General features: G+C 39.7%; 2 protein-coding genes across 2 annotated transcripts; one reads left to right on the top strand and one right to left on the bottom strand.

The window, feature by feature from the left end:
- Window positions 1-409: 409 nt before the first annotated feature.
- Window positions 410-1,399, bottom strand: LOC127192250 (olfactory receptor 52P1). The gene has a single exon (XM_051149577.1). The coding sequence runs from the start codon at window positions 1,397-1,399 to the stop codon at window positions 410-412; it is 990 nt and encodes a 329-aa protein (XP_051005534.1).
- An 18,122-nt stretch (window positions 1,400-19,521) lies between these two features.
- LOC127192249 (olfactory receptor 52P1-like) lies at window positions 19,522-20,448 on the top strand. The gene has a single exon (XM_051149575.1). The coding sequence runs from the start codon at window positions 19,522-19,524 to the stop codon at window positions 20,446-20,448; it is 927 nt and encodes a 308-aa protein (XP_051005532.1).
- The last annotated feature ends 843 nt before the right edge of the window (window positions 20,449-21,291 follow it).

Genomic DNA, 21,291 nt, shown 5'->3' with positions numbered 1-21,291 from the left:
CGTTGTCTTGTCTTCTGATCCTTCCAGATGCTGTGAATTGGAACTTGACAGCCTGAATTTGAACAACCTTCTTGGGGGTGCTGGGAGAGGTCCGGGAAGCGTGGGGATCCTATGGCTACGCAGAGGCCCTCCTGAACTGAATGGACCCTGTCTGGGGCAGGTGAAGCTTTTCCTGTATCTAGTTGCTATCTAGATGGAATTATGTTAAGTGTATACTTCTCCAGATCAAAGAGAAGAATCACAGAAACCTCCCCCTCTATGATTTATAGTTATTATAAATGAGCAGTTCTTACAGGGGATTTATCCTAGCATTAAATTACCTTTTCAGTTTCAAATACTGAGCATCTCTTAATTTTGAAAAGCTAGGTGTCGTTTTTAATTTTTTATGTAGAGATACTATGCTCCATAATTACTTAGATGGTTTTAGCCCAGTTCCCTGCCCCCACTGAAACACCTTGGCAACCCTTTCGCGAATCTCCCTGGTCTTGACTCCATACACCACGGGGTTAAGAGCCGGTGGGAACAGCAGATAGACATTAGCCAAAAGAATATGAATGTGGAGTGGCACATGGTGACCAAAGCGGTGTGTGAAAAAGGAGAAGAGGGCTGGTGTGTAAGAGATGAGGATGACGCAGACATGGGAGCCACAGGTACCCAGGGCTTTGGACCGGGCTTCTTGTGAAGAGAGGCGAAGAACAGCTTGTGCGATGAGGGCGTAGGAGAGACCAATGCAGAATAAATCAACTCCAATGACCAACAGAGCTGCCGTCAGTCCATACACACGGTTAGGCCTGGTGTCTCCACAGGCCAGCTTCACCACAGCCATATGCTCACAGTATGTATGTGGGATCACGTGGCTTTGGCAGAAGCTCAGACGACCAATGAGGAAGGGACATGGAAGCATGAGCAGAGAGCCTCTCATCATAGCTACCACCCCAATGCGTGCAATTATGGTGTCAGTGAGGATGGTAGAATAGCGCAGTGGGTGGCAGATGGCCACATAGCGATCAAAGGCCATGGCCAACAGCACTGTGGACTCCATCATGCAAAAGGCATGAATGAAAAACATCTGTGCCAGGCAGGCGGAGGCAGAGATATGCCCGGCTCCACACCAGAGAATAGCCAGTAGCTTGGGTACTGTGGCGAAGGAGGCAGCCAAATCAATGGTTGAGAGCATGCACAGGAAGAGATACACGGGCTTGTGCAAAGCTGGATCTGTGACAACAACAACCAGGATGGTTATATTGCCCACGATTGTGGCTGTGCCGAGACAGCACACTGGAAGTGAGAGCCACATATGGAATTGCTCTAGACCTGGGATGCCCAGGAGAAAGAAGATAGAAGGATCCAGGTCCGTGTGATTAGGAGACTCCATGGTCTGGCGTATGGTGCTGGGCATTGTCTCTTGTCAAAAACCCCGACACCATATCATGTTGCCTGGGAAGACATGAGATAGATAAATAAATGAGATCACAATAACTTTCACTAGCTATAGAATGTTTGGAAAACTAATACTCTTAAAATGTCAGTAGTAGTAGTAGTAATAATAATAATAATAATAACAACAACAACAATAATAATAAATTCCTAGAGTTGTGGAATATGTGTGTTAATATTTGCAAAAATATTTGCATAATGCATAGCATATGAGTGTGTAAAAAATAAGTAACTATGATAAAGGGTTTGAGTAAGTACTTATGTGAACTACAATTGCAGCCTAGCTAATGGGTCTTGTCTTCAAGGAAAGGATCACAACCCTTATTCTGGGAATGTAGCTGAATATTAAAATATTAAATTGGGGCCATTGGTCTGGAAAACACAGCTCACTGGTCAAGATGGGCATCATTTTTTTTCTATCTAACTTAAAAGTTTCTTGTTTGGGATCTGGTTCTTAATAATTAATTTTCAAGTTGCATCAGTAATTTGCACTCTTTTTGTTAATCCATGAATATTTTTTGTGTGTAAGCACATATATATTTTTATTCGCACACATGTAATCACAAGTGTGTATATAGATATTTTGATATTGACATTTTTGTATATACTCAGTCGTATTTACATTATCTGTTTAGTTGTTGTAATTTCCAATGAAATATAAAATGAACAGAATAATATGACAAAGCATTATGTAATTGTTTCTATGTTAGTCTATGCTAAACATTCAAAGACTCGGTATATTTGGTGTTTATATGTAACTCAATGTTACTGGAAATGTTCACAGAAATTTAAACACTTAACTGCTCCACTCTCATCAGAAACTCCATAAGATGCTTTGCCTTCCCCATAGATAGAGAAGTTAACCCTCTTTTAAACATCATTGTATTTCTGAAAGGAAAATTACAGCCATACGTGGTGGCTCATGCCTTTAATCCCCTGCACTTGCAAGGCAGAGGCAGATGGATTGCTGTAAGTTCGAGGCCAGCCAAGGCTATGCAGAATTACCCTATCTCAAAACTCCAAAATAATAATTAATAATAATAATAATAATACACCTTTATCCCCCTCCATCAACCCTCTATTGTTACCCTATCTACAGTATATGAACATTTGAAAGGAAAAAAAAGTTATCAAATCCTACTATTCTCATTATCCCATACTGGCTTATAACAGAGAGTTTGTAAAGGACTGTAAACATATGCTTGTGTATGAGGTCATGGCTGCATCCTCGCCATGCCGGCGAGGTGAGCAAAGATCTGTGTGTCTAATCCCTTTTACTCAGGCACTTGTCTTCTCTAAGGAGAACCACATCAAGAAGACATTTTTAGACTTGATCAAATACATGACCCTTATTGATGTGACTTGCACTTTCCAGACATCTATATGGTTATAGTCAAGCAGGCGTGCATATCATATATCATACAATTCCTATGTGTTAGAATCCAAGGGGGATAAGTTTTTGTGTTTATTTCTCAATAGTAGAATCCATATTTTTCTTTGGAACCCTACAATTTCCTGACCCATAATGTAATAATAATAATAATAATAATACCTTGCAAGATTATGAGAATCACTTACTGAATTAGTAGCCCATATAAATTGCTTAATAAATGCTATTTGCTATACTCAATCTAAGTTGTCCTGTTGCCAGGCAAACATTCATGAACAATTATCCTTTTTCAGAATTTTCCTATATGCCCTTTAGTATCTGGTTAGGCTATTGGAAGGCAGATTTCCTGAGTGCCCTTGGACAAACATGATGCACTCAACTGTAGTTTATGTGACCCAGATTTTGCTTCCTGAGCTAACTAGGTCTCTGCTCAGCACAGATCATGGACCAAAAGTCAGAGCCCAGAAGCCCAGAGAGCCTGTTCACGATATTTCCTCCAACTAAGTCTACACTTCACACATGTTTGGCTGTTAGTCAAAGGCACTCACTCACATCCAGTATGCCTAACCTAGTAATTCTTAGCACTCCCTTCCTTCTCAGTAGCTCTCCGGCTCTATGTTTTGTGACTTGATTTCCTGTACAAGCTCAGGAAGTACAAATTACCACATGTCTTTGAACTAGATGTCCTAATTTAACACAACTGGCCGTTACTTGCAGGCCCAGTAGCTTTTCCTTTCTAAGGAACTCCAGTTTTTACCATTTCTAGCCCATCATAGGGTGACACATTCTCTTCATGATGATCGATCCACCTCCCTCCGAAGTCTGCTGTTTCACATAAAACACTGTGTGATCACTCTCACTTTCTCAGTAGAAGGAAATGGTCCCTTTGACCCAAGTCTCTTTATACCATCACAGCCAATGCCTCCAGAGCAATAAAAGTTCTAATAACTTAGCTGGGGCTTGAAGCCTCAAAACTGTGCCATATTGCAAACACTGTCAATTCAAAGTTTGACTGATTTCCTCTTCCCAATTTCTTGATGTTCATCTTTGCAACGTCTACCTCACACAAATTTTCCTTAAGAATTAATGAAGTTTTTTTTTCTTTTTAGTAATACCAAAAACATTACAATGAATAAATTCCTCAGTCTGTCTTCACAGTGCTCTCATTTATAGGTCTGGTTAGCATGTAACCTCCTTCTTTATTTTCCTGAGCCCTATTTATTGTACTGGTTCCAAGGACTCAGCCTTATGGCACACTAGAACTCCAAAGAGAAGCTGTTAATTACAACTCTGAATTAGACATCACAAAGATGATTTTTTTTTCAAGAAAGTCCTCATACCCTCCTCTTTGAAGCAAATTTCTCGTGACCAGTTGCATGGACAGACTTCTTTCGAAGGATAGATAATCCCCTTTTCTAACGTTTCTTCCCACCAGAACTCACAGGACTCCAGCAAAGCATCCATGAGAAGGCACTGCACCCTGGAAGATCCTCAGAAAATCAGAGGAAGTTTTCTTGTTTCCACACTTTCTCAGCGACCTGAAGGAGGGCTCAGAGGCTGTTATACTGAAGACACGGACCTCATGAGCCCAGGGGAGTTTGGTGGTTGCACTGAGTTTTAAAATTGCTGCCTTCTGGGGAGCTTCCATACTTCCTTGGAAATTAATCATCATGTTTTCAATCCTGGTTGACCAGGTCAAAAAGTATAGATGAAGCTACAGGCAGGGAAGACAAAATTATAGTCCATTCCCAAGGTAACCTTATGGCTCTTTGATTTGTTTTGCTTTTTCATTTCCCACATCTCAATGACTGCTTACCAAATAGCATCTGACATTTTAGAGGCAAAGAGGCTACCAGTGCTGTGACTGCGTGACTCTCATCTCTTTCCATTTCTAATGCAGTTCCATTCCTTTGAGATCCTAAAGCATGCTTAATCTTCTTTGTCTGTTGCGTGATTATCTCTGTCCCATTTCTGCTATGGTTTCTGTTTCCCGTTTATAACATCTCCAGACTGGACTTTGTTGTCCAGTGTTGTTTGCTTTGTGAGCTGCGTCTCCATTTCTTTTCTTCTTTAAATCACCTGGGAAAGATGTAGCAAGATTGGTGGTGGAGCTCGAGAGGAAATCATACTCGTTTGTAAAACTTAGGTGATGTGATTTGGTAGTGGTGTTTTTACCACATGGAATTATCTTAGGAAATGAGAAAAGTGAAGGCTTATACATTAAATATTAGTAAACCTGTACCTCATCATGCCTTCTGCTAGGGACCTATACGTATACCCATGGCATCATTGCTTATCTCAGTAAAATGTTTTGCCCAAAAGATCATTTGCTTTGAGCCCCTAACCCAGTTCTCCACAGGATTCAATCACTCCTGCCACCAGCACTCCCTCACATAAAGGATACATTCGAAAATACCTTACTATGAATATAATTTATTCCACTGTACATCATAAATCCCTTTCGGAACACAAACAAGTATTTTAAAGTCCTTATCCCAGAGAAACAGGTGCTGGATAACCTAGGTCCTGGCCTCACGCACAGGAATTCCTATGATGGTCATTGCTCTTTCCGCTAAGCACCGCAGGTGGTCTCCCCTTCATCTGTCCAAGTGCTTCTATTATTATTTACCCTCCTGAAAATAACTTAGCTATCTGACCTTTAACTACAGCCATACTAGGTCTGAGTTCTGGTCACCTGGATTGCCTTGACCACAGTTTCTCAGAGACTCTAAGCGAGTGGCATACAGATTTTACTGCACCTCCATTTTGCCTGTAACTTTTTAAAATTAATTAATTAATTATTCATTTTAATATAATTTATTAATTTATTCATATTACATCTCAATTGTTATTCCATCCCTTGTGTCCTCCCATTCCTCCCTCCCTGCCATTTTCCCCTTACTCCCCTCCCCTATGACTGTGACTGAGGGGGACTTCCTCCCCCTGTATATGTTCACAGCCTGAAACTTTTTAAAGCACAAGTTGCTAAACTAAACTTTAGGAGTTACCGACCCTGTCTAGAGTGAGCAAGCCATCCGAATCTTCCTTTCTAAGACATTTCCAGGTAATTTCAACCATTAAAGTGCTAGGCATGTCAAGCTGCACTAAGACAATGAACATTTAAAACAAAAACAGTTGGCTGAGTGTTTCTCCACAGCTGCTGTCTAGTTTCTCTCTTTGCTTGGGATGCATTTGAGGGAGCAGAATAACAATCAGTTTTTAGTGAGACCTCCTAATGATCTGTCTCAGAACAGGCATGAGAAACTTTCATCCTCAAGACTCCACCCACAAATTGCTTTTCTAACTATAGCTAAGTAGTTTAATCCATTTCATTGCTAATAACTAACACAATAATAGAAACAAAAGAGGGAAGAAACAGAATAAGACTGTGGTGGTTCGCCGGTTAGTTGAGATGATATCTCACTTGTGCTGCCCAAATGGCTCTGGAATTAGCTGTCTAGCCAAGTTGGCATTGAACTCTTGCTTATTTGGCCTCAACTTCTCAAGTGCTAGTATGATAAGCCCTTTCAGAAATTAACTTTGAAACTCTTTTTTCCGTCCTTCATCAGTAAGCCAACTCAGTAAGTTCTGGGGAAAGTCCTAGATAGCAAATTCCAAAGAGGTAATTGTTGTGCGGCACTCAACAGAGAAGACTGCTCAGACATGGGTTTAAGCCAATACAAAGTCTTTATTAGCTGGCTGGAGACTACACAGGGAATTCAGGCTCCCAGTGCAGCACTGAGTCTCTCTTATGGTGAGCTTTTAAGCAGAAAAGCCATGTTCTGGGTTGACACACATCAGTTAACAAGAACAGTTAGCCAGAAGTGGAAGTAGAGAAGCCAAAATGCAAGGTTAGTAAATTTAGGGACTTTCCCAGAACTATGAACTTAAACGGATTAGGCCTTTGTTTTAATTTTGGCAGATGGTGTTATCTGCATGCTGAGTTTTACAGCCTGAATGGTACTTCCATCATGGGAGTGTGCTAAGTCAGTTATGCAAAGGTCTGGAGCCCTGTTACAGAAATAACATGGCTGGCCTGAATTCCCTACAGTCCTCTATCTAGTGTGATTTCACATAAAAGGGATAGTGGAGATAGCCTCCTGTGACAGTTAAAGACAGAGGGAAGTAACATTCACACACACCAATAAAATTTCTAGTTGTTCAAATACTAACGTTGATGCAGTGGCAAAAAGGGCTCCATAGATAATACTAGAACATCTGAGTCAGATGACTTTAAATTAGGGGCTGGACAGTTAGAACCAAATAAGTAGAGGGAAGAGAGTGACAAAAGTTTGGACTTGTCCTGAGAAGAGAGACCCATGCCTGGAAATACTAGCTTTACCTCATCCCTGGAAATCCCCAGCCTTCTTGTAATCTTTACTTCCTGATTGCCTACTCTTTGGATTTCAGTGCTTGCCCAGTCAGCTCTCAGAACCGTGTAAATTAACCCACTGTGGTGGTGGTGGTGGGGTGCAGGGTGAGGCAGGCAGACAGACATACAGACACAGAGACAAACAGAGAGAAAAGTTTTGATATAGCAACCAAAAAAGATTAATAATAGTCTTCATTTTTCATAGTATCAGGAAGAAAGGAAAGGAGAAATGGAAGGTAAGGAAGAAGGGCCATGTTAGACCCAGAAAATATGAAAGGATTATGTGGTGTTAACTGAAACCCAGACCATAGGTCATTACATATTTAAAAAAAAAATATAGTGAGGATCTCATATGGTCAGATATGGAAGAAACAATGAAGGAACAGGAAGAGTTGAGTGTGGCATGCACACCTGTAATCCCAGAATTCAGGAGGTAAGACAATGAAATCACAAAGGGTTCAAGGTCATCCTGGGCTACAGAAGACTCTGAAAACAATGTCATGAAAAAAATCTAACTTCACCTTGCATATCTAGAAAAATATGACTTCAGTAAAAATATCAAGTAGAATTCCACAGAACTTGGAGAACAATGGGGAAAAAAGCTCCCTAAGAATAACTAGGTTTCTTTCTTTTTTAAAACCTGTAAAACTGAATTCCTTCATTTGAAGAGGCAAGAGATAATGCCGTGCTCTAACAATGTTATAGTTTAGACTAAGGTCTTGAACAGCTAAACTCCACAATAGGCATTAGTGAGCATTTTCTATCTAAATCTCTCTTGAATGAATATTAGCAAATGGACTAAAAACCTCTTTCAAATGTAAGCATATCTAACTGACAGAATTCAGGTATGTTAAATCACTTAAGCAAGATATAGGTACTCCTCTAGCTTTAGATAGAGAGTAGAAATTAGCAAACTGTTCTATAATTGTATTCCCTTTTGAAACCTCAAAGCCCACCACCAGTGACACACCTCTTCCCAAAGCAACTTCTTCTAATGTTTCCCAAACAATTCTACCCACTGAAGACCAAACATTCAAATGTGTGAGTTTAGAGGAGCCATTCTCACCCAAACTACCAGAGAGAGTGTCTTGTGTGTGTAGAAGTAGGAATACCTGCAGAAGCCAGAGAGAGCATAAAATTCAGTGGAACTAGGATGTCATTCTCTTAAGGTTACTTCAGGCTGATTTAGGGTGAATGAGACCTTTTAAGGGGCCAAAAAATGGGGGAAATGGTTAAGCAAGCCAGGGATAATATTTGTGGTCCATTTTCTAAATGATGCAAAATTCCAGGCTTAATAGGAGTCTTGTGTCAGACAGTCTGAAATGCTGGACCAATTGGGATCAGAAGCTTTTTACAGTGCTGTCCTGGAAGCTGTCCTGTTCTGATGGGTAACAGCAAGTGAGGCACCTGGGGCTAGAACACGGGGGATGCAGGATGTTAGCATCCAGCATGCTGTGAGGAATGAATCCTGTTGGGTCTGATCCAGCATCAATATCTGGCTCTTTTGTTCTGAAATATAATTTCTCACAGGCATTACATAGTTCTAACATTATGACTGTATGAGGTGTGTGAGATGCACAGAGCAATTAAGGATGGTTCTCTGCTCATTGTATGAGCAGAGGTAAAACATGTGTAAATCTTCCTTCATGCCATACTAAGAATGGCCTCTAATTATAAGTCACAGAGAATCTGAGACCAACAAGAAACCTTGTCTAGCTAGACGTCCTATTTCCTCTAAGGGGGGTTGGGTAGGTTTCTGTTTGTTCTCTAGGTCTACAGATGCTTCTTTTCATTGGGGGTTGGTTATAAGTTATTATTGGTCTTATACAGAGAGAAAATTAGGTTGGACTCAGGGATGTCTTTTTTTTTCCTTTATCTTTCTTTTATAGGTAAGGAGATAGGAGCTGAAAAGAATTAAAAGGGGGATATAGAAATATAGAGGGAGGATAGAACAAAAGGTAGATTATTGTTACTCACAAATAATGTTATTTTTAATTGTTTGAATTTTGTATATTAATGTAAATCATGGTAATGTCAAATACTACAAGAATATATATCCTAGGTCTAATAGATAGATATGATTCTATAGATATATAAGGTAAAATAGTAAAATAAGGTCTTCAAAAGCCTCAGAGACCCACAGAATATGGCATTTAAAGATGGTTTTATTCTTCTAAAGATTCTTTGATAACAAGAGAAATTAACTCCTGGCAGCACCCAGCTTGCCTCAAAGAGGATGATGAGCATGAAAGAACCTCCTTATGAAGATGACTTCAAATGTGGCAAACAAGCCACTGGGAAAAACATCCTCATTTCTGCCACAGAAAGAATTCCACCTAAACATAGGCAAGCTTGGATACAGGCAGAGTCAATGGCTGAACTCTGCCAAGGCAGGGTAAGCAAGTCCTCAATAGTTCTTGCCTCACAAATATGTCTGTCAGAGATATTGGGCCAGAAGGCTGAAGATGATGCTCCAACATTATAGAGAGTGTTGGGTGACTGTTCAGACAGTAAACTGTTGCAGTCATTTTTTCATTTTGGAAGCTGCTAACCTGCTCTTCCAGTTCACTCAGGTAATTAAGTTTTATTCCTTCTCAAGTCTCTGTTGGGGTTGAAGACCAGATGTTTAGTCTTACAATTAAGCTTAATTGGTTAGGGGTTAAGATGTTTTTAGATCAAGACAGATGTTTTTAAGTTAACAGAGATGAGATATGATAAATATTGATCTTCATTTAGAAGTTTAGACCCAACAAGATAGGAAAGATGTTTACTTCAAGTTTGCCAAATACAAATAGCCAAATCACTATGAATGTAACATTTATATAATCCCTGATTGCCCCATAGTTCTTCCGGCTGCGTGTAGTTTATTTTATTCATATGTAATAATATAACTGTATACACTAAAAAAGAAACATAATAAAAAAATTTTAAAGCAAGTCAGTGGAACTGTAGTTACAAACTGTTGTGAGCCTCTGGAAGTCCTCCTGGGAACCTGAGAGAGAGATGGGGAGAGAAAAAGAAAGTGAGAGAGAGAAAAAAGAGAGACAGACAGACAGACAGAGACAGAGACACACACACAGAGAGAGAGAGAGAGAGAAAGAGAGAGACAGAGAGACAGAGACAGAGGCACAGAGAGAGACAGGCAGAGAGAAAGAGAGACAGAGAGACAGAGAGAGAGACAGGCAGAGAGAAAGAGAGACAGAGAGAGAGCAAGAGAGAGAGAGAGCGCTCTGAGATTTTAATTTTTTAATTAATTATTATTTTTACGTGTATGTGTTTTGTCTGTATGTATGGTATATATGTGCACCTCATGCATACAGTTCAAGTCAAGACCAGAAGATGACACCAGATCCCCTGGAACAAGAGTTACAGGCAGTTCTGAGCCTAGGATTCAAACAAGGGTCCTTTTGAAGAGCAGAAAGCACTGTTGTTGTTGCTGCTGCTGCTGCTGCTGCTGCTGCTGCAAATACATTCTTTTCTACATAATATATCTTGATTACAATTTCTCTTCCCTCTAACCCTCTCAGCCCCCTCCACATCTCCTCTCCCATCCAGCTCCAGTCCGTGTCTGTCTCTCACTAGAGAAGAACAGGCTTCTAAGAGCTAACAACCAAACATGGAAAAATAAAATATAACAAAAGCAATTACTTCAAAAGTGGACATGACAAACCAACTAAAGTAAAAAACAAAAACAAAACAAAACAAAAGAAGGCACAAGAATTAGAGGTCCACTCATTCACACACACACACACACACACACACACACACACACACACACACACACACACACACACATTCTATAAAAACTAAACTGGAAACTATAATATATATGTATGCAGAAGACATGGTACAGACCCATGCAGGCCCTGTGCTTGCTGCTTCAGTGAGTTCATATAAGCTTTGCTCAGTTGGACTTAGAAGATCTTGTTTTTTCCAGTGTTGTCCCTTCTCTCTCTCTCTCTCCCTCTCTTTCTCTCTCTCTCTCTCTCTCTCTCTCTCTCTCTCTCTCTTTCTCTCATTCTTTTCATCTTCTCTTCCACAGGGTTCCCTGAGACCTGAGGAGGGAATCTATGGAGATATCCCATTTAAAGCTGTGTGTTCCAAGGTCTCCCCGCCCAGTGCCACCCCCTCCTCCATACTGTCTGGCTGTGGATCTCGTATCTGTTCCTGTCTCCTGCAGAAGGAAGATTCTCTGATGGCTGAATAAGGCACTGGATATATGAATATAGCAGAATATCATTAAGAATCATCCTATCCCTATCTTTTTTCAAGACTAGTAGTATTTGGTTTTACCTAGGTCTCTGGGTTATCTAGACTCTTGTTCATGGTCACCCAAGCAGTATTGGATATGGATTCCGTCTCCTGGAATGGGTCCAAAGTCAAAACAGACAATAGTTGGTTACTTTCACAAGACTTGTGCTACCATTAGCCTAGCATATTTTGCATACAAGACAAAGATCCAAAGAGTTTGTGACTGGGTGGTGTTTGTTTCTCTTTTGGTATCCTATCATACCAAAGACACTGGAAGTCAATATTTTCTTCAGCAATTGGGCCTTGATGTCAGTTTGTGGAGAACCTACTGTCTTGGCAACAGCATTTATTGTTTGAGGATTTCCACGGGACACCTTTGGTTAGCACTCCAAATGGATGTAGCCCAGTCCTGGTACTGGAAGCTTCATTATGTAGCAAGAGGTGGCCAGTTCAGACTCTGTCTCTCCTATTATTTGGAGGCTTCATTAGTATTGCCTTTATGTCTGTTAGAAAGTCTCTATTGCTCTAGGTTTTTATTAGTATTGCCTTTATGTCTGTTAGAAAATCTCTATTGCTCTAGGTTTTCACACCACTGCTCAAATGTCCCTTGGTCTCTTTCCAGTAATGGGCTTTTGACGAGGTTACAATACCTATGGCATGGAATTTACCTTATAGAGGAAGTCTCATATCCAATCGGAAAATGGTCACTTATCTCCATAACTAATGCCACTCATGCACTAGTGGGTGCATCTGGCCAGGTAGATTGGTATTGTAGCATGCAAGGTCCAAATCTGGGTGAGACCATTAATGTCTTTATTCCACCAGGAGTCTGAAAAAAAACAATTTTTAAGCTTTATTTTCATGTGAAAAATGTTAGAACATGTAAATTTAAAAAAATAAATTGTAGCCTGCCCAAAGAATAATATCCTATTCTACGGTTAATAAACAGAAGCAGGCAATTGAAAATGTTGCATGACAAAGTTTGCATGGTGAATAGGCCTACCTTTCTCTACATATGTGAAGATGCACAAAATATTTTAGTGGTTTAAATAATAAGTAATTAAGAAAAATGTGTGCCGAGAATAATATACTGACATGTATAATGAAAGAGTCAGATGAGCAGAATGTTGGAGGGAAGCACTTACTGGGCAGAAAGCAGATGTGTAAAATTCTGCATGAGACACCACCCTATATGCCCACTAAGATTTATTCATCTAAGTAAAAATATCTTAACCACAATTTATATCAAAATTATAATAAACACAAAGCACTTTGGCATCATGGTTTTGTCATGAAATTATTGCATAATGAAGTATCTGAAACTCAAAGGGTCATGTGGTAGCCAAATAGCAGCCCTTCACATCCTCTCCAGGCGTCCACTCTGCACTTCTACCAACCAGAACAGTAAGATAAGAAATTTATGTTGCTTTAAGCCATCAAGATTTTAATATTCTGTGGTAAGAGCAATCGAGAACAAACACAACCAATAAAAAAAAAATTGGTATTTTGTTTTAGTCCTAGACAGTTAGCTTGACTCTAGACTGGGCTAAACTGGACAGATTTGTAGGTAAGGGATGTTGTCAGAAGGTTTTTTCAAGATTTGAACTGGTTTCATATTAGCTTAAAATGTGTTCACTCGGGGCTGAAGAGGCAATTCCTAGAGCTGACTCTTCTCAGACTAGATGCTTAGCCTGACAAACACACTTAAAGTGTTTCCTGTGTTATTGTGCAAACATCCTAATGTTCATAACAAGTTACTATCATCCAGATCATAACCATGTAATCATGCTTGCTTTGTTTAATAACATGGAGTTCCTAAAAACTGAAAAATAACATCACATTGGGAGAGATAAGTTGGGGGAGCATTTCAGAGGTATAGAGCAGATATGATCAAAATACTTTGTATATTTGTATGAAATTTTCAAATAATGAGCACATTTTTTAAAAATCATGGAATATGGACTGGAAAGATGGCTCAGTGGTTAAGAGCACTGTCTGCTCTTTCAGAGGACCTAAATTCAGTTCCCAGCAACTATATGGTGGCTCACAACCATCTATAAGGTGATCTAATGCCCTCTTTTGGCATGTAGGTGTTTATGCAGATACACGAAATTAATAAATAAGTATTTTTTAAACCATGGTGTTTCTATATGAACCTACCTAAAAAGTAATGACTGTTTCTTTCTTAATTTATGTAGAAATTAACCAAGAATGGTTAAAATGCTGATAGAATGTAACTTACTTTACTCAAATTCCATACAGCATGGACTTCGTCTATCATTGGTATCCTGATTTCCAACTCCTTCACTACAATTCTATTCTTTCTATGCCTGAGCATTGCACAAAGACATGTTTTCACTGTATATATTACATGTATCATACATTATGTGTTTATATGTATAATGTATGGATTATACATATAACTCATATTTTTCTAATGTTATATTACAGTTAGGATAATGTGTACACCTATCTATTAAGTGATTATGCATACAGTTTCATAATTTAGAATCCCTTAACTCAGTGCTATATTTGACTAAGACACTGAGCAATCATTGCCAACTAGAAAATACACAGTAATATGAAAGAGCAAAAATTTTTCAATACTATTTAGATTACAGAAAGAACTACAGCTGACTCCCTATCATCAGAAAAGGAAGAACGAACAGCATTACTTTGTAAAAATCAAAAAAAGAAGAAAGTCGAATTGTTCCTGTTTCAGAAAAGTGGTAAGCAATAAAAACTTAACAGGACCTGGAAACTTGACAAAGTCAAGATGATGTCTTCCTTTGGGAACTACTTTTCAAGACCTGCTGGCCTAATAAAAGACCCAGTGGGATTCCCTGATGAGCTATTCTGTTCCTTCCTCTTCCCTTGGTCTCTGAGGACCTTTCACTATGCTCAGTTCTCTAAAGATGAAGTCATAGTGCAACACTTCCCTTATATGGCGAGAGAGCGTTGGCCCAAAGCGCCAAGGAAACTTATTTGTCATCTGGCAGAAAGAAATCCGGGCAGGGAGTGTTTTTCCTCTCTAGCTCCAAAGAAAACAAAAACCCCTCAGATGGGAATGCGCTGCTTATCAGAACCAAGGTGGGTGGTAAGAAGGTAAGAAGGACGCTTCCAGGTACGTTTTCATTTAAAAATTAAAACAACTATCTTTCTTTTGAACTCGAGACCTTTGGAAGAGCAGATGGTGCTCTTAACGGCAGTGCCAGCTCCCCAGCTGACTACCTTTGCTTTGATCAGATGGTTTACTTTCTCTCAATGTCTACCTGTGACCCCCATTGACCACATTTAGCTGGCACTTATTCCCTAGTCACCCAGTGACATCTACACCAAACACCTGAAAGCACTGCCTCCCCTCTGAAAGATGAAAAAAAATCACAGCAGATTTAAGGGGTGAAGAGAGTAAAGTTCCAAGAATTCAGAATTTCTTTTTTAATGATGCAGAAATGTGAACTATGACAGGGCAATTGTTTTACAACTCTAGCTGCATAGACGTACTTAATAAGCATGAGATAAATGGGAAGAGCTTCTTGGGGGGGTATTTGTTTTGTTTTTACTTTTGCTTTTTCATGTGTGTGTGTGTGTGTGTGTGTGTGTGTGTGTGTGTGTGTGTGTGTCGGTTTTGTTTTGTTTTGCTTTGCTTTGCTTTGCTTTGTTTTGAGACAGGGTTTCTCTGTGTAGCCTTAGCTCTCCTGGACTTGCTTTGTAGACCAGGCTAGCCTCAGACCCACAGAGATCTGCCAGCCCCTGCCTCCTCAAATGCTAGCATTATAGGTGTGCACCACCACACCCAGCTAAGAACTTCTTTAAAAAGGGAAAGTTGGATTAACTGATGCTTATGGAAAATAAAAATGTAGGAAGAGCCATGGTGTGGGCATAGAGAAAAGGTGAATATGGAGGAGGAGGCTGGGATTTTTTTTTTAATAAAGAGATGTAGAAAGCATGCTGTCAATCAAGGATAATGAGCCTGCCCCCCAGGACTCTTTGCAGTTGGAGACAGACCATACTGCATTTCTAGTTCCTAAACACATCTAGGTTTGCTGATAGTGTGTGTTTTCACCCACTCATCCACCCCTATCCAAAATCTTCTCTGCTCTCCACTAAGAGTCTGGCAACTTTTAATTCTTTACAATCTTCTTTGTCTCTGTACAAGAAAATTTTCCCTTAAAGCACCATAAACTCTTATGCATCTCAGTTGTTTTCAATTGTACCATTTACTGAACTTTCTAGTCACCGTCTCTAATTTTACGTAATGGAAAGAGAAAAGCACAGTGGAATGATGGAAGAGGAGACATAGTTTCGTTACCTTGAGCCACAGTGTCTTAGGTGGCACGGAAAATAATTGCCTGTGCTCTAGATCCTAGAGCAGCCACGCCCTTCAGTGCTGGGCATCTGGATGCAGGTGTCCGGGTCTAGACATGAGAACTGACACACACCTCTTAGAATTTGTAATGCATGGAAATGCTGTGAATGAGTTTGTGACTCCACGAAGCACAAATGATCCCAAGGCTAGTGAGTTTCGTAGGGGCTGGCTTTGGAAAGGAAAAAGAAGTAAGTATCTGGGCAGCATAAGGAAGAACAAGATCTTATGTATAACACCACTTTTATAATATGTAGTCTATGAGAAATGAAACGCATAAAAGCACCTTTCATTCTATTGTTCATAATTAGTCTATGGCCTGAAATTTAGGTAAAACAGAATAATATGGTTGATAGTTTTTTTCTCTCTTTAATAGTACCTCCCATCTCTACAGCCACACTATTAGTCCTGTTCTGTTTTTATGACTTTTAGCTCCATAATCAATAAAGATATTCATCCATTCCCTGTTGATTATTTTTATGCTGAGTGTCTAACCCAAACCTAGTCCAAATACTCTGGACAGCTTAAATTCTGTGTACTCTTTCAGTTTCGACAAAGGAATTGATTTTATGAGTGGGATAAAAGAATATAGAGATAGGGGGTGATGCTGCCAAATTACTTGACTTGTGAAAGTCAATTTGGGTCAGATAACTACATGAAATCAAGAAGAGCTTTAATAATTCTTTAAGAACAACAACTACAACAATAAAATGAAAGGTGAAATAATTATGGATAAACTCAGATTCTACAATGTGAATCAGAAGGCAATGTATCTATGTTTTATTTTGTTGTTTTTAGTTTTGGTTTTGGTTTTGGTTGTGGCTTTTGGTTTTTCAAGACAAAATTTCTCTGTGCAGTAGCCTTGAATGTCCTGGACCTCTCTTTGTAGACCACCCTAACCTAGAACTCACAGAGATCCTCCTGCCTCTGCCTTCTGATTGCTGGGATTAAAGGCATGCGCCAGCATGCCCGGTTTGTGTCTATAACTTTTAAAAGTCAAAGACTATGCAGAAAATATTTATAATAATTTCATAATATTTATAATAATTTTAATATTTATGTTTCTACTCCACATAGGAAGTTATAAAGATCCCTATAGGTGCACAGTTTGCTCAAATGACAGCAAATTCAGTCACAAAGTCTTGTCAGTAGTCACAAACCTGCCCCACACCTCAGCAGTGAGCTTCTAGTATAACAGAGGAGCTTAGAGCTGCACAGTCAGATACATGCTTCCATTTCATCTTCTTATGATGTGTAGGATCGTAGATTCTCCTTGGCAACCCTTATTTGAATGTTCATGGCCTGCATCAAAATAAACTGCTTTCAATGTCTGCTTATCATGAAGCCAAGGTCCCTTCTAAATGCATGCCACATGATGTTCTTTCTAACATGTTTGAAATATTAGGGATAGTATTATTTCTTCTGGCAAGAATTTTCCTGTGTTTGATCCTCTCCACCCTTCCTTATTACATACTCTGCTGTAAAGATTAGCTTCTTATTAGAAATCCAAGGGAAGTTCCGAGCCTTTCTTTACACAGAGTAATATTGCTTCTCATCAGAACCATTAATTATCCTCATGGCTGCAATAGCTCACAAAATGTCTGAATATCACTTTACACAATAATAAAGCTAAGTTTCCCAAACTATCGACACATGAGCAAAAATTATAGGCTCACATTGAATATCTGTGCTATTGAAAAAAAAATAGATATAGCTGGGCAGTGGCAGCCAGGTCCTTAACCCCAGCATTCAGGAAGGAGAGGCAGGTGGATATATGTGAGTTCAAAGCCAGCGTGATCTACACAGCTAGTTCCTGGAAAGCCAGAGCTACACAAAGAGAATCCTTGTCTTGAAGAAAGAAAGAAAGAAAGAAAGGAAGGAAGGAAGGGGAAAGGAATGAACAAAGGAAGGAAAGAAGGAAAAGAGAGAGGAAGGAGGTAGGTAGAGAGAGACTAGACAAAGTGGAAGATAGAAAACAATAGGTAATATAAAGGTTGCTCTTTACTTTTTAAGAAAGGCCACCAAGTTGAGCATGGTGGCACATGCCTTTAATGCCAGCACTGGGAAGGCAGAGTCAGGCAGATCTGTGAGTTTGAAGCCAGCCTGGTCTACAAACAGGGTCTAGGACATCCAGGGCTACACAGAGAAACCCTGTCTTGAAATCCAGGAAAAAAAGAAAAGAAAAGAAAAAAAGAAAGGCCACCAAAATTTAAGAAACTTATTTGAATATAGTAGCTTACATAAGCTTTCTTTTTCTTTTTAGTTAGTGTACAAAGTAATGTGTTTTCACTTTACATTCTTATACATTATATTTTATTTTATTTGTCCCATCCATCTCCATGTATCCTCCCCATTACTGGTCCCCTTGTCTTCACAAATAATCCCCCTCTGCTTTCATGTCACGTATATTCTATTATCTCAAAGTTGTCATTAGTGAAATGTGGTGTTGATTTGATTACTGCTTAGATTATTCAAAGATCCTTGGAGAAAACACCTGCTCATTCATGATGGGAACCGAGGAATAAGTAGCGACTGGTAGGGGGTCCAGTAGACTAATTTGAAGTAAGTATTCATAAATAAATATAATAGTTTACATTATACAGATGAAGGACAGTAATCACGGAAAAAAGAGTGATACCCTGAAAAATCATCCAGAAAGTGCATAAACACAGTTCAAAAATGAGTAGAGACAGACACTCCATCGTATCCCTCTATAGATCCTTGTCTTCCACATTTTGTCCACTGAACAGAGGCCCCAGAGAGAGAAAGGATGTCCTTACCAGAGACATTCCATAAAGAAACATGACATGCACAATTAAAAGATCTCAAATGACAATTCCCCTAAACTTCTCAGCCCTCCAGAAACAAGGAATGAAGACACACACCTCCCCTCCCCCTTTCACTTTCTCTGTATACACAAGGCATACAAATGAAATTCTCATGATATTCAATCAAGTTCTCTCAGCTTTTATTCAGGGATTTAAAAAAATGTTTTTTCCTATTATTACTCAGAACTTCAGAAAGTTCTAAGATTTTATTTATTTTTATTAAATGTATGAGTATGTACAGAGCGGTCAGAAAGCAACTTTGTGGAGTCATTCCTTTCATTCCACCATTATATGTGTCCCAAGAATTTAAAATAGGTCATCACATTTGCAGAAAAACCGCATCACCTGCTAAATCATCTTGCTGTCATGGGGAGGGGAGGTGCCGTGGGGAGGGCAGGGCAGGGAAGGGGCAGAGGTTTAAAGCATAGGATTGCTGAAGGGTGAAAGGTAAAAATGAAGACTCTTTTTTTTGTTTTGTTTTGTTTTTTTGTTTTTTCAAAACATATGTAGCTTTGGCTGTCCTGGACTTGTTTGGAGAGCAGGCTCGCCTTGAGCTCACAGCTGCTTCTCCCTGCCTCTTCCTCCCTGAGTGCTAGGATTAAAGGTGTGAGCCACCATGCCCAGTTAAATGAAGACCTTTTATATATCCTTTATACTGAAGGCCAAGACCCACAAAAGATGGCTTATGAAAACAATAAAAGAACTTAGAGATGGGAATAAAGCTGGGCTGTGAATTTCATGATTGTGAGAAGGCATTATGACATTTTTCTCTGGGTCTCAACAAACCATTGGAACCAAAACCAGCAAAAGCAACCAACACCTGTGTCTCATTGGCAGGTATCTCAACCTTACTTAACAACCACTACCAGTTTCTGGCATGTTAATCTTCAACCACTCCAACTCCATGACTTTCACGCTGATGGGTGTACCTGGCTTAGAGTCTCAACACTTGTGGCTCTCGGTTCCATTCACCTCCATGCTCTTGGCCATTCTCATCGGCAATGGGGCTATCCTCTTCTTGGTTGTCAGACACCCCACACTTCACACACCAATGTACCTGTTCCTGGCCCTGCTGATGGTGGCTGACCTCATCTCTACTCTAGCTCTTGTGCCCAAGGTCCTGTGCCTCTTCTGGTTTGATGATCGGGTCATAGGTGCCTCTGCCTGTTTCACACAGATGTTTTTCATCCACGGAGCATCAGTGGTACGATCAGCCCTGCTTGTTGCGATGGCCTTTGACCGTTTTGTGGCTGTATGTCAGCCACTGCGCTACAACACCATTCTGAGTCATTCTCTAGTTGGACGCTTAGGACTGGTGGCATTCGCCAAGGGTGTGATCCTTATCCTGCCCATGCCTCTTCTTCTTCAAAGGCTGACTTTCTGTCACAGGATCATTCCCCACACATACTGTGAGCACATGGCTGTGGTAAAAATGGCCTGTAGTAACACCACACCCAATCGTATTTATGGGCTCTTCGTGGTCTTGCTTGTAGTGGGGCTTGATCTGCTTCTAATTGGCTTCTCGTATGTCCTCATCCTGCAGGCTGTGCTACGCCTCAACTCTCAAGATGCCACCTTCAAAGCCCTCAATACCTGCTCAGCCCACCTCTTTGTCATTCTCATCACTTATGTACCTGCACTGTTTTCATCTATCACCCACCGCCTCGGCCGCAATATTCCACCTCATGCTCACATTACCCTTGCCAATCTTTACCTTCTCGTACCTTCAACGTTCAACCCGATTATCTATGGTATAAAAATGAAGGAGATACGGGACAAGGTGGCCAGATGCTTGTGCAGATGAGCTTCATAGGATTTGAACGCCAGGATTAACCCTTCAACTAAGTAAATGATGAGGAGACCTTTGACAACCATCCAAGACCCAGTAATATGTCCAAATAAACTGCAAATTATGTAAAGAATAGACCGCAAATGACTTCTCTCTCCATTTTCTCTAGGCTCTCATTCTCAAGTTCTGTTTATTTCTAATTACTATCTTCTTGCTTAAAGGATCCTGGTGTGCTTTTCACTGGAACCTACCTTATGATAACTGCTCAGGAAACTAAAGAGTAATTACTCAATCCATTGTGACTTTTTAATTTGTTAGTGATGTGGGATTTTCCCAAGACTATTCAAATGATTGCGATATTGTGTGTGTGTGTGTGTGTGTGTGTGTGTGTGTGTGTGTGTGTGTGCCATATACAGACAGGATTCATGGACTATTGAAACACATAATTTGAATTTTTTCATTACAAACTAAGTTAGATGTCTAGACTCATAACTCAAAATATTCCTGTGAGAAGGAACTCTATCCTTAAAAAAAAATGCACGTGAAGTGAAAAGTCTTTGTTTCTGAAATGGCATTAGCTTCATATTAATTCACCGAGAAAGATTTAGCTCCTGAATAAAGAGCAATTTATATTACATGGTGAAGTATTGCTCTGTTGTTATGTTTTAAATCATGAATAAAAGTTCCAATAATGCATCAGTGTAAAAAATACAAATTATAAAATGTTATGTCTAAAACAAGTTGCACAGAATAGAAGTATGGACTGTAAAGACAACTGTTAATCACCATCTTAGTACAAAGATGGAGTCACTGAGCTCAGTGCTGGAACAAATGGCCTTACATTTCTGAACACCAATT

This window comes from Acomys russatus, chromosome 7, assembly GCF_903995435.1.
Source record: "Acomys russatus chromosome 7, mAcoRus1.1, whole genome shotgun sequence".
Taxonomy (NCBI): Eukaryota; Metazoa; Chordata; class Mammalia; order Rodentia; family Muridae; genus Acomys; species Acomys russatus.
This window is presented reverse-complemented; position numbering and strand designations above follow the sequence as displayed.

Bases quoted from the DNA above. Each gene is read 5' to 3' on its own strand.
- LOC127192250 (XM_051149577.1), bottom strand. From the start codon at position 1,399: ATGCCCAGCACCATACGCCAGACCATGGAGTCTCCTAATCACACGGAC.
- LOC127192249 (XM_051149575.1), top strand. From the start codon at position 19,522: ATGTTAATCTTCAACCACTCCAACTCCATGACTTTCACGCTGATGGGT.